The sequence below is a fragment of the Trachemys scripta genome, chromosome 6, assembly GCF_013100865.1.
Source record: "Trachemys scripta elegans isolate TJP31775 chromosome 6, CAS_Tse_1.0, whole genome shotgun sequence".
Classification (NCBI taxonomy): Eukaryota; Metazoa; Chordata; order Testudines; family Emydidae; genus Trachemys; species Trachemys scripta.
In genome coordinates, this window is record NC_048303.1 from 85,808,834 (window position 1) to 85,822,026 (window position 13,193).

General features: G+C 36.7%; 1 protein-coding gene across 3 annotated transcripts in view; it reads right to left on the reverse strand.

The window, feature by feature from the left end:
• TUT7 (terminal uridylyl transferase 7) overlaps nucleotides 1-13,193 on the reverse strand; it is a 48,248-nt gene that overhangs the window by 22,686 nt on the left and 12,369 nt on the right. For all 3 annotated transcript variants that reach the window (XM_034773641.1, XM_034773639.1, XM_034773640.1), the window contains 8 exons: nucleotides 12,638-12,726; nucleotides 12,087-12,138; nucleotides 8,558-8,627; nucleotides 7,536-7,662; nucleotides 5,686-5,805; nucleotides 4,479-4,613; nucleotides 1,577-1,757; nucleotides 87-1,237 (listed from right to left, as the gene is read on the reverse strand). In XM_034773641.1, coding sequence (XP_034629532.1) covers nucleotides 87-1,237; nucleotides 1,577-1,757; nucleotides 4,479-4,613; nucleotides 5,686-5,805; nucleotides 7,536-7,662; nucleotides 8,558-8,627; nucleotides 12,087-12,138; nucleotides 12,638-12,726 — 1,925 coding nt within the window. The remainder of the gene's footprint in view (nucleotides 1-86; nucleotides 1,238-1,576; nucleotides 1,758-4,478; nucleotides 4,614-5,685; nucleotides 5,806-7,535; nucleotides 7,663-8,557; nucleotides 8,628-12,086; nucleotides 12,139-12,637; nucleotides 12,727-13,193) is intronic.

Here is a 13,193-nt window from a genome sequence, read left to right on the forward strand (position 1 = left end):
CCTTTAATGTATCAGAACTATACTTAGATATAATATGTCCTAAACTGTTAGTAATATTTCCTGGTGGTTAGATGTTAAGAGCTTACCTTGCCCTTTGTGAAAGCAGGTTTATTAAATTCATAAAAGAGCTCAGATTCCAGAAATTGTCCTATTAGTATGCCCTCTTCACAAAGGCTTCCTTTCTTTACAAAATCCCCTTCATTCAAATCTACCCTTAGAGATTTATCTACATTTTTTCCCAGCTCTGTCTCTTCATATTTAACAGAGACGGACAATTCTTCTTCTTCTTCTTCAGACAGTGCATCTTCATCCCCAGATGCAGTGTAAGTATTTTCCAGCTCATCTTCAGCAGTCACAATACCACCACATTCTGTTTGGTTTAGGATAAGAGACTGTTCTCCCTCCTCTTCCTCCCCATCCTCATCTGAGTTATTGATTTCAGATATCTGGTCTTGTAATGAAGGTGCAAATTTGTTCAGGGAATCATCCAGTTCATCAGTCTCCTCTGTGCTCTCCTCATCCATCTCAGCCTTATCACTGAGTATTATTACATTGCACTCTAAACCAAACTCATCCCTCTCTGTGACTACAGTGCTCTGAACATCTTCAGTCTCTGAAATACTGTATGTTTCAATATCATGCTCATTTGCTGGAATAGGGAGATCTCCATTTTCACTGTATTCATCCAAGCCTTGATCAATAACTATCACATTTTTCTGCCATTTCTTATCTTGGTCATGTTCTTCCTCCTCCTCATCATTTCCACTCTCTGTCTCTACACAGGTTGGTTTAGAGTCCTCATTATCACCAGAAATCATCTCTTCAGTTACAAAGTCTGAATCTTCCTGGGCAATTCCCAAATGTCCTATATCATCTGCCAATTCTTCTTTAATCAGGCCTTCAGAGACAAATACCTTTGAAGGATCAATTGTACATGCCTCAGGCATGTCTATACTTCCATCAGTAATATTAATACAATCCGCTGCTATCACTTCCCCCATTTTGTCAGCTACATTTTGCGTATCAGTGGCATCATGCTTTATGGCATCCTTTTCAGGTTCTAATCTTTGTGATGTCTTCTCATTGACATTCAAAGGCTTTTTTGGGCTGGATTTTGTAGGTTTTTTGTGGGGCAAAGCAAAATATTTGTAAGTTGCCCTTAAGCAGTGAAGAATATATTCATATACTAGCTGACTGTTCAGAGTTCTTGCCACATTCCTCTTTACTGAGTAAGGGTCTGAAAGAAAAAGAAAGCCAGGAGCTAACTGAATACAGAAATCTATAACTTCATTGATGGATATACAGAAGAAGCAAAGACAGGTTAGATTAGACCGGTTTTCTCTTACAACATTTAGATATATTGTCAATTAAGTTAATACACTGTTTTAGGAACACATTAGCAATAAATACAGAGCTCTAGACTAAGTGGCGTAAACTGTATATGAATCATATGCCACTTAATACATTTAATAGTATCATACTGAAACATATGGCTGAAATTGTTTTTCTAACATATCTGACAGTGTACTTGCTAAGTCAGAGGGCCGATAACTCTTAATTGACAGACTTCAGGTACCTTCCACAGCAATGCGCTTTTTAGGCCAGTCCTTTGATTCACGAGACACTGCTTCTTTGAGTCGTATACTGATGACCAGATCAGCCAAATTAAACTCCAACGCATAGAAGCGAAGCAGTTCTACCCAAAGCTGCCCAACTGGTGCTGAACACTGGTGTCCTGAATCAAACACTAAGGGAACCTGTTAATTAGAAAGCAAAAGCTTAAACCCTCTTCAGTTTTAAGGTATATGAAAAACCCTCTTTTGGGGGGCAGAAAAATCATTCTGCCAGTCTAAAACTTGCTTTTCACTCACACACAGTCACTGATACCTATATGCACGCACACGGAGTCAAGTAAAAATGCAGAGTAACAGTATAAGTTTTTAAATAAACTTGTAACTTAAGTGTTGAAGTGGTGTGGAGGAAAAGTCACAATGATAATATTGTAATGAAGCCATAACAGATAATACAATGGCTAGAAATTACCTCTGCAATGAGTGTTCAGGTCTCAACAATAAAAATTAATGCTCTACTCAAACAAGGGAAACTACAACATTATGAGAGTTAAATACACATTTTACAGCTACAGAAAAGGACAATTTAAAGAGGTAGTGTAAATTAAGATAACTAATACCTCAAACACTTATAAACCAAATTTAATAATGGTTGGACAGTGACATTTATGATTATGGCTAATATTAATCATGATTGTGTATTTAAATAAAAATGTTCTTGTGCTATAATTAATACATTTCAAAGTAAGCATTTCAGATCATAAAAACATCAGTTAGGATGAACTATATAACCTCATCAGATACAAATCATTTTTCAGAAAGAATCACCTTCTATGGTCATTTAAATGTACAGGCACAAAATGTGCACCTCAAGCAAGAAGGGTAAGCGACAGAGCAAATTACATAGTTTAGAATGTTTTTGGATATTTATTCTGCCAACTCTGAAAGTTTGTCCTCTTTGGTTAGAGTTGTTTTTTAGGGCTAACAATCAATAATTTGGCATGAAGCAAAAGACACTGCGGATACTGGGATTCAGTACTAGTCCATTTTGGTATTATGACAAATTATTGACAGTCTTTTAGTGTACATTATGCTTTTCCTTAGATTAGTCCTGTTCAGGTGGTCCTAGCTTTCATGGCTATACATTATCTTAATATACTTGGTAAGAATTTAGTTTATGTGATTTTATAATGGCTCTGATTAATAAACACAGCACAAATTATTTTTAAAGATTTCATATTTTATCTATATAAAGATTGCTTAGTATTTTACCAAATAAGATCTCTTTAGAAAAGATCATGGAGTATTTTACACTTAAAATTATAAATGTTAGCCATTATTGGATTAAATTTATGTAACTTCTTTATTATAAAACACTCCCATGTGCGATTAGAACTGAATTTATACAGGTATGCTATTTCTAAAAAGAGCAATGTTATTAGATAAGAAAAATAAAGAGGAGCAATTATCGTGCAACAGTAATTCGAAATTAAGTTACTCATTAGACATAGTCAAGTTTGAAATAGGATTTTTTGAATTCTGTCAACTACGGTTGTCCCCTAGTTTAACAGATATTATTAACCCAATACTATGACTCTGGGACCTCTTGGTACCAACTGGCTGAGGTTTACAGGGATCTCCTAGATCTGTTATCTGCATACTGGTTCACCAAAGAGTGTCATGTAAGGTCTCTAATGAAAACCTGTGTCACACTGATCGTCATAATCATCGTGAGATGTGTACACCGACAATATGTAAGGAGTTAGGTACACATAGACCTTAAGCACATAATTTTCAGTGAGAGTTAAGGCAGCTCAACAGAAGGGGATAAACATTCTCTTGTCAGGCAAGAGAGAAGAGATGCTTATCTCTGGGTGGCTAGTCAAGTGTATTATGTATTGTCTACTTCACAAATGGAAGCCTATCTACAATCTGAGCACAAGGCTAATCAAGAGATTGTAAAAACCAACCAGAAAGGAGCACAGAGGAAAAAACTACTAATGGGAGGAGAGGAGGGGAATCCTGTTCACGAGTTAAGACAATGGATTTGTGTACTGTAACTGTAAAGACACAAACTACATCCTTCACCTAGGAGACAAGCTGACAGCATGCATCTCTTATGAACAGAGGGTCACAGCCAACCTTGCTGCTAAAAGCTGGGACAAGATTTTTTGGGTGAGGCAACCTTTATGAGACAGGAAAAATATGTTGTTAGTTAAGTGTAGGCCCTGGCTCTTTTTTTGTGAGGTAAAATTATACTTGTTTTCACAATAAACAAATCTAAGTGCTGTGTGTTAAGCTGAGCTGTGGTCTAAGGAGTAACTGGGAAGCTGCTACTTTGGGAACAGCGGGTCTGGTAACTGTGTGAGTGTCCAGTGGTTTAGGGACTGGACACTGCAGGCATGCTTGGAGGACTCGGGTGTTGGAGTGTGCCTATCACTAACCTGGAAAGAATGAGTGGGGTCTGTGGAGGCCTGAAGGGGAAAGTTTGTGTTGCCAGTAGCTGATGGAGTCAGAGAGTGATCCACAGTGGGCAAGTGGTAGTGAGGTGCCTTACAACCCTGGGTATCTCTGGCAAGCATCACAAATACCTTAAGACTGAGAATTACGTCCTGATCCCCTAGTAGTTGTCACATTTGTCTTTAAATGCTAGGATGTCGCATACACACAGAAAACCAGTCACTGAATTAGAGACAAGGTGGGTGAGGTAATAAATTTTTATTACCACCCACTTTGTGTCTCTAATATCCTGGGACTGACAAGGCCACAACACTGCATAGAGCCACTAAATTATGAAGTTTAGCTTCGCAATACATAAACAATTTTACTTCACTTAAAATAAAAATTGGTGGTCATTGTTGAGAGTGATTTCTAGATTAATACTGAAGTAACTGAAATGGTTCAGACCTTGCCCCTTTTAGGAGAAGCTTCTTTTGGGGAATCAGCATCATTAACAGCAGGATTATACTCCCAGATCACGATATCATTCTCAACATCTTTAAGGTTGAAGTTCACCAATTTGTTTAATGAGAATCCTCCAATCTGGAGAGAGGAGAGGAAAAGAGGAAAAAACACTGGACATCTTTTTTATCTGAAGGATTTCAAACCAGCCTCTTCCATAGTATTAATCATCCAGAAAAAAAAGTCAGTATTTTAAAGACGTACAAAAATCATCATATACTATACCCATAATAAAAACAGGCTTACTGAATTGTCATTCAATAGAGTACTTCCTCCCCAGTAATCTGTTTTCTGATTAAATGTTACCAATTCACACAACTCATTAGTAGATTTTCAAAATGAGAAATTACCCCAATATCCATATAGTTATGATTTATAGTTGTATCTTTACTTTGTTAGAGGTTCCATCACATGGCTTTAAATACACTTTTATACATAGATTGATTTTGATTCTTTTACCAAGATCAAGAGCTGTATGTAAATGACAAGTGTGTAAAGAACTCTGAAATATGCTAATAGTAAAATAGATAATTGTTTGAAGAAGTCTGTTCTAGGCCTAGGATAAACTTTAAGTGCCTAAGTCCCACTCAAAGTTACTGAGTAGTTTTTGAAAATTTTGCACATAGGATACCACCTTAATGAATCCCTTTGTGCACAGGTATTATGATAGTCTTTAACTGCATAACTGCACATTATTTTTTTTCCATAGGACCCCCGCCCCATCAGTGCACAGTATGGACCTGCATTAGAAGTGAATCAGGACTGTGCAGCGAAGGAGATGAGGCCACACACTGAACAAAGAGAAAACAAAAGAGCGAACAACTGTTCATTAAGTGAGCACTATCCATTCCGTGCACTGAATGAGGCTAGTATCCTGTGGAAAATAGCATATGATCACATAATTAAAGATGGCATCATAATGCCTGCGCACAAGGGGGAGGAATTAAAATTGCTCAACCAAAAGAACATGCCACAATAAAGGTTAACATATATTATGCACACAAAAACTATATTGATATTTTGCTGTTGGTGACTAAGTGTCACTCTCTTGCACAAGGGACAGGCAAGAAACAAGCAGGGAATAAGTAAGTTAAAATTATAACAGATTTAGAAAATATCACCCTCAGATTGGTAATACTTAAGTAGCACATACCCACAATCCCAAATAAACAGGCAGAAATGGTTCCTTCCTCTGTTGTAGAAAGAAAATGACCATTAAAGCAAACACGTAAGCTGGCAAACCTCCTTCTTCAGGACGATCAGCACAACACAGCTATAAAAAAATTGAAAAACACATTAACATTTTTTCGCACCAGGCTTTTTATTACAAATAGTTTTTTTGGTATCTATCATCATTCTCCTATTTGCAAAACCGGCAGTCAACTTAAATACTGTTAAGAGAGCGAAGATTTATATAACTCGTTTGTCCCCATGTTGTGGGATGTGTTTGGTTCCAAAGGACTTCATGTAGTCATTAAAATCACAGCCAGTGTTCTAGTATAAGAATATTGAAATCATTTTTCTTGTATGCATTCCATTCTGATAAACTTCCAGCCATACAAGCTATTGGTTGTATGCAATGGTTGGGATTTTCAATGGGGGTGAAGGGACATTGAGTCAATGAGATCTCGACATAATTCCCTTCAGCTTCTTTAATAAACTGCTTATTTTCAGTTGAAAGAGTTATTGTATAATAAATTCAGAATTGTGACTCTTATCTTTGTACTGTAATCTTCTCAAGCTATTCCAGAAATCAAGACTTAAGGTGGCATATCTGGTATGTATACCCAGAGTACTGTCTAACATTCACAAAGATGATTGGGTTATTTATGACTTCAAACTTCACCATTTAAGATTTCACTCATTTTTTCCCCACACCAACTCTTCCTAATTTGTTTCCATTAACTTCAAATGTGAAAATTACATCATTTGACAAACTTTTAAGAATTCTTGATAAATAATCTTCCCCTTCTATGCACTTGAAGCACTTTTGCAGCTGGTCCTCAGGGGCAGAGAAGTTGGGATTTCATAGGCAATTTTTTAAAAACTAACAGATGAAGATATGCATACCAACATCTTTATAAATTGAAAGTGTTGCTATTAATGTAGTTAGACTCTCAGCAAGCATGTAACGAAAGAGCTTGTTAAGCAACATTATGGTTGATTTTTTTGTACAAAGTCAAGAAATTCCAGCTAGAGTTTCACATCAACCTCTATTATCATATACAAAATGCTGCCTATGTAAAGAGATCTTTAACTAGAAAGGCGATGTGGCACATTGTGGTTGCTGTGTACACTATAATTTAGTGCAATTATCTACTCATATGTGCATCAATTAAATAATCTCAGTCAGTGCATGCACATAATTGGCAAGGAAAATAATATACTGCACATAATATTGTATTCCTCATAGGAGGATAACCTGTGTGTCATGTTTAAAGTTCATGAATTATAAGAACCTAATAAAACAACTGAAAGTGTCTTAAAAGCATGAAATACTATTATATTTAGATCATTCAAGCAACTGATTAAATTCTTCTTGTAAAGTTAGAAAAAAAAAAAGTCACTCAATCTAAACAGCAATTTTCAGTTTTCAATACTGGAAGCACCTTTCCCATAGCAAGGTGCACCACCTAGCTAACCTAATATAGCAATAGAAAGACAGGGCAACTGCAATCTGTTTGTGACTGCCCGCATCCCTCAAGGTGGAGAACCCTGCTCTAGATCATGCAAAATTTCAGACCAAAGAGTAACTTTTTCCCCAAGAAGAGACTTAGAGCAATCACATTCCTAAACTACAACTGCAGATTTACTAGCATGACATTAGACTAAAAATATGAACGCCATGAAAACCACGATGTATCTTGGTTAAACTTTTATACACTGCCTACTTTCTTTTATCCAGGTGCCTGTTTTGAGAAACTCATCACACAAGAGTTGGACAAAAAGAACTGTTTGAGACAAACACCCATTTGTGTTTTTTTATTTAAAAAAAAGACTCACCTTTGCCCAGTACCTGAAGGCAATCACTAGAGGTACAAGAGTTGGTTCTAGTTTTCCAAGAGTAGCCAAATGGTTTGTCGTCAGACAAGCATTTTCATTCCCTGCACTTACTTTACAAACAAGGCCACTACAATGACAAAGAAACAACCTGAAAATCCTGCAGGTGTTTTAAGGAAAGCCATATGTCAGATGAAATCTTACAACCTATCACAAAATAGAGGCTATCATGAGAGATTCAACAGCCTCAGAGATTCCTTTATAATTAAAGGAAGCAAACAAAACCTGTGTATTTAGTTTTACAATTTAAACATTTTAAGCTTTTACAAGAGCAAAATCATTTTAAAATTCACAACAATTCATCACTCACTTTCTGGAGATTTTTTTTAAGCAACTAAATCATTTAGTCAATGAACTAAAACATCATACACTGTCATTTACTTCCGTGAATCAAAATAATTTCATTGTACCAAACCCCATTACTAAAGAAGTTCATAAACTATTTTCAAGTGCAGGGAAAAAAAAAATCACTAATGAAAGACCAAGTAGCTGCAAACAACTGGTGATAGATTCTACATCAGTAGCTAGTTACACAATATTTCATGAATCTTAAGTGGTATGTGGTAAGTGGGCAAAATAAAATGCCTCACTCCTTTTCTCATAGCACTAAAGCTATTTAAACTCCCCTTGCATTGTTTTTTAGGGTTTTTCATTTGATATTAAATCTGCATTGTCTAGAAGGGAAGAAAGGAAATGTTCTACTTTAGCAATCATCCCCAGTGCAGTGAAAAAATAAAAAGGTTTTGTTTTGTTTGTTTTTTAAAAGAGGACTGGGGAAGACGGGGTTGAGGAAGAAATAACCCTTACCCTCTTATTCTAGGCTAGGAATGACTTGCCCATAAGTGTTTGTGTCAAGATCCATGGAACTGTAATAATTTAGTACAGAAATGTTATTTTTTCAGGTGTGGGTATGTGTAATTTACATTGCTATATGCTATTAGAACACACAAATTGACAACGGAGACCTTTGCTTTTCTCTGCACACCACCACTGGTACTCTAGCATGGAAATCTGCATCAACATCAATAAAAGATTCTGGGGGGGGAAAAAAAAAAGAAAAAGCCACATTAAGCACATTATTAATAAAAAGCTTTGTGTTTAAGGAGAAACTCATGTAGTGCAAGGAGTAGAAATAAATTCAGGGTCTATCAGTCTGGCTCATAAAAGTATCACCTCTAATTAGAGATCTGACCAACTCAAGCATGAAAGGTTAAGTCTGGTGGGTCAGTATTGACAGACATGTTAATTTAGATTTTGAAAATATGAAAGGAAAAATGTGGTCCAAATATATAAACTTGCAATGTTTCTAAACAAGATCACATTGTTGGTAGAAGAGGCAGCGGCTTAGCAGTTTTGTTTAATTTTTCCTTGTAGCATTTTTTTTTAACACCTTTCAATAGTGTATACTTTAGCTATCAATAAGCATACCTGCTTAATATTGTTTTCAATGTATTCATCTAGGTTGTTGGTTTTACTGTAGTCAGGTTAAGGATCCAGAATAATTTCAGTGCTTTTTCAGGCAACAGATAACATTACAAAAGTGATAGATGAAAGGGTGCAGGGTAATCTCAGGGCTTGTCTATACTTACCGCGCTGGTTCGGCGGCAGGCAATCGAACTTCTGGGTTCGATTTATCGCGTCTAGTCTGGACGCGATAAATCGAACTCAGAAGTGCTCCCCGTCGACTCCGGTAATCCTGCTCGCCGCGAGGAGTACGCGGAGTCGACGGGGGAGCCTGCCTGCCGGGTCTGGACGGGGGTAAGTTCGAACTAAGGTATGTCGACTTCAGCTACGTTATTCACGTAGCTGAAGTTGCGTACCTTAGTTCGATTTGGGGGTTTAGTGTAGACCAAGCCTTAGTTAAACAGAATGAAACCATTTAAGCTAATTTTCCTCAATATCCTATTCAGACCTCTTATCTAGATATTACACCAGCCCTATTGACATTATATAAATCTGCCTTTAATAGGTCTATTTTATTGGGATCATTCCACCTTTCTGTTTTTTTCTGTCCTTTCCTCTATCAACTTTATACAATCCAATTCTCACACCCAGTTCTTCTTATTGTTGGTCTCTTCACATTCTCGTTTTTCCTTTCAAATAGGCTTCAGTCTGATATCACCTCAGTTTACTTAGTTTTTTTGTTTTATATTTATGGGGTCAGCCACTGCTCAAATAGCCAACAAACTACAGCACATCATGCCATTCAGGGTTTTAAAATTGCTGACCAGTTCAAAACAGCTTTGAAATCAGCCAGTCAAAATGATCTAGATCTATTGCTTTATATGCTGCCTTGTTCAGCATGTTTTCCACAGCTATAGGAAAGACAGATTAGGAGAGCTACAGTAAATGAAAACACCTACTTTCCCAGGATGAACCCCTACAGACTTTCTTTAAAGTGGCAACCAAATACCACACACACACACACACACACACGACCTATTAGTGTAGAAGCATTCTTTGATGACACTACAGAACAGCAAGAAATTAACTGGGAAGTGCTCCTGAGGCCTTGCACGATGAAGGAAATGCTTTATTCTTTATCAATTTTAGTACAAGCAACTTGTCACATAAATGCTTTCTTCCATGTTCTAATTTCCAATTAGAGTTCACTGTTCCAAAGCACAGGTTACTATTTTATACCCAAATGTTTGTTTATTGTTGAACCACAGTGGAAGGACAAAGTTAATCTCATTCTCCCCCAGGTTATGCAAATAACTAGCGAGGAAGGTATAAATACATTAAGATATGCAAAAAAAGGCATAAAGTCTAATTACTATTTAAATGTTAAACATACTTTCCTGTATAGCAATACATTTGTCCCTCTCTAAATTACAGTTATTTTATATCAGGAAATAGCTTACAACTTTTTGTTTTTTAAAGAACAATTCAGCTACTGTAGATAAGCTGGCCAGAGTAAACAGAGCACTATACTATTAACAAAACTGTATTTAAAGACAGTTTTAGAGTAACATGCTTTACACAAACATGTTTGCCAAATCTGTTTTTAAACTTCTTAGCATGTGGGAGGGCCTATCGGTATAATCTTTAAAAAAAAAAAAAAAAATCCTTGACCTCCCAACTTGGGGGGTGGGGGGAAAGGTGAGGGTGGTTGGAAAGAGTGGAAAGAAGGGTAAAACCTCACACACAAGATAAAATAGAAAAAGAGCCACCCTCCCTATCTTTTTCCTTTGTGTATGTTCTATTTAGATTGTAAAGACCTCGTTTTCAGCTGGGTTCAACCCAGTCTTCACTGATGTGCATAAATTAGGACTGAGTGGAATTTTTTTAGTACCTCAACATGCAGGTGATGAGTTTGCATATAAACATTCTATCTTGTGTACGAAACATCAGCACCCCAAAACTATATGTGCAGATGTGTGCACAAAGTTGTATACACATGAAAGGAGGCTAGGATCTGAAAATAAGGCCTTAAGTACTTTGGGATGAAGACTAGTCAGTCTTATTTCAAGTAAGCAGCACCATGCACACCTATGCTGCTAGGTAAACCATCCTCACAAGCTAGCCTATGGAAAGGGGGGGCAGCACAATTAACTTTGAGTTTGATGACATCCCCATTCCTGATGTGAATGAGAGCACACAGTTAGAATTTTTACTATCAAAGGACATACTGGAGCTAGTATTTGAATGAAATACTAAAGCAGCTAAATTCTTTAGACATTATACAAGTGATGCATTTAGTATCTACCATTATCGATTAAGGGTAAGTCATTCGTCAGAATACACATGACAAGCTAAACAGCTTGTCTGACAGCATTAGTTATGTAGTGTTGTAGCCGCGTCAGTCCTAGGATATTAAAGAGACAAGGTAGGTGAAGTAATATCTTTTATTGGACCATCTTCTGTTGATGAGAGACTATAAAGGTATGTAAAGGAGCACACCTTACCCTAGGGAGATTTGCACTACATTATGAACTAGCAGAGGAATATTACAATCAACCTTTGTTTCTGTGTTACCATCAGCAGTGCTCACAGAAAGAGCTTGTGGATCATTACAGAATGTTATACCGTAGAGTGTTGTGGTACACCGAATTTTAGGCTACCACCATATAATTCTATCCAAGGCACCACTCCTGCAAAGACTTAGGCACCTGCTTAACTTCATGCACTGTGTAGTCTCATTTACTTCACATGCTTAAGACTCTGCAAGATCACTGACCAAGTAAATATAGCAACATAAAAACGCCAACTGTTTTCTTTAGCTGTGAAGACATTTTGAAATTCAATGTAGAAAATGCTCCCTCCTCCAATTATGTAAGCTTAATACCTTTACTCTTGTACCTGTTAATTTACTAGTATATAAGAAGAATGAAACTATATACGGAGACAGACTTTCATTATTCTGTAAAAATGAAGCAAGCATTTGATTTGATGCATCTACTTAAATGTTTTGCATTCAGAGAAAGAGTATTGTGATGATCGCAAGGGGTGATTTTGAAATGAAACTGAAAGCAGTGAACAAGTATTTCTTACCACTATTCTTTAGACTTTCTTGTACAAGTAAGAGAACATCTGGTTGAGCCATCTGTGAAATGGAGTCATATAATAGAATAGAAGTTTATTAAAAATCCATCATAAAAAAATATTTTTCAAATATTTCAGTAGTTTAAACTAATACTTTCATATTGAAAAGACAGAGAAGGATCTTGTGTCTGGTGCAGGCTCACTGTGTGACCTAAGGCAAGTCACAACATCTATAGCCCAGTTTCCCCATCTGTAAAATGGGTATAAATATCCTGATCTGCTTCACAGTTGCTGGGAGGTGAGTTTTAACTCAGTGTTTGTAAAGTGCTTTGAGTTCATTGGATTGAAGATGCTATTAGCACAGAGTAATACCACTACTACTACTACTTTCACAACAGATTAAGATGATTTTAGTTAAGATTTTAGTTAACGATAGCTCCCCTTGGATCAATACATTTTGGTAAATACCACTTGGCATCTTTGTTATTACTTGCTTAAACGTCACTATAAAAGTCAATTAAAGCCAATTTTACATCTATAATAAAAACGTGCTTACGTACATTGGCTGGAAACTGGACATCAATGTTTACATCAGAAGTTTTGAAACCAAATCTGCTACAGGAGGAGCCGTACAGCCTTAGCGAGCAATCTGCAAAGAAAGGAATTTTTTGAATTTACTCAACATCTTAATCCAAATCTTGGGTTCGAGTGCAGCCATTTTGCAATGTCTTGCCAGCAGATTCTAGTCCTAGAACTGATGTAGACAGCCATCAGAGGATCACCCCAATTCTGAAGTATCTTTCAGTAGCACAACAGTTCCTACACCTTATCCCTACAGCTGATGAAGGGACTGAGGCCTCACCCAACAGGGCATGGCTTGGGCCTCCTCTAAGCCCTGCTGATTCCCAGCCACTAAGTCAGTGACAGTTGATGTAATTTAGAGCAACCTTCAGGCCAAAATGTTGGCACTACATCACCAAGCAGAACATACTGACAAAATCAAATTATATTAGTGGTACAACTTGTCAAAATTTTAGAGATTAAGATTACTCTTCTGGAGAAAGATGCTTTTTCTTTTTAGTATATTTGACAATCAAACCAAATGGCAGAGTTATA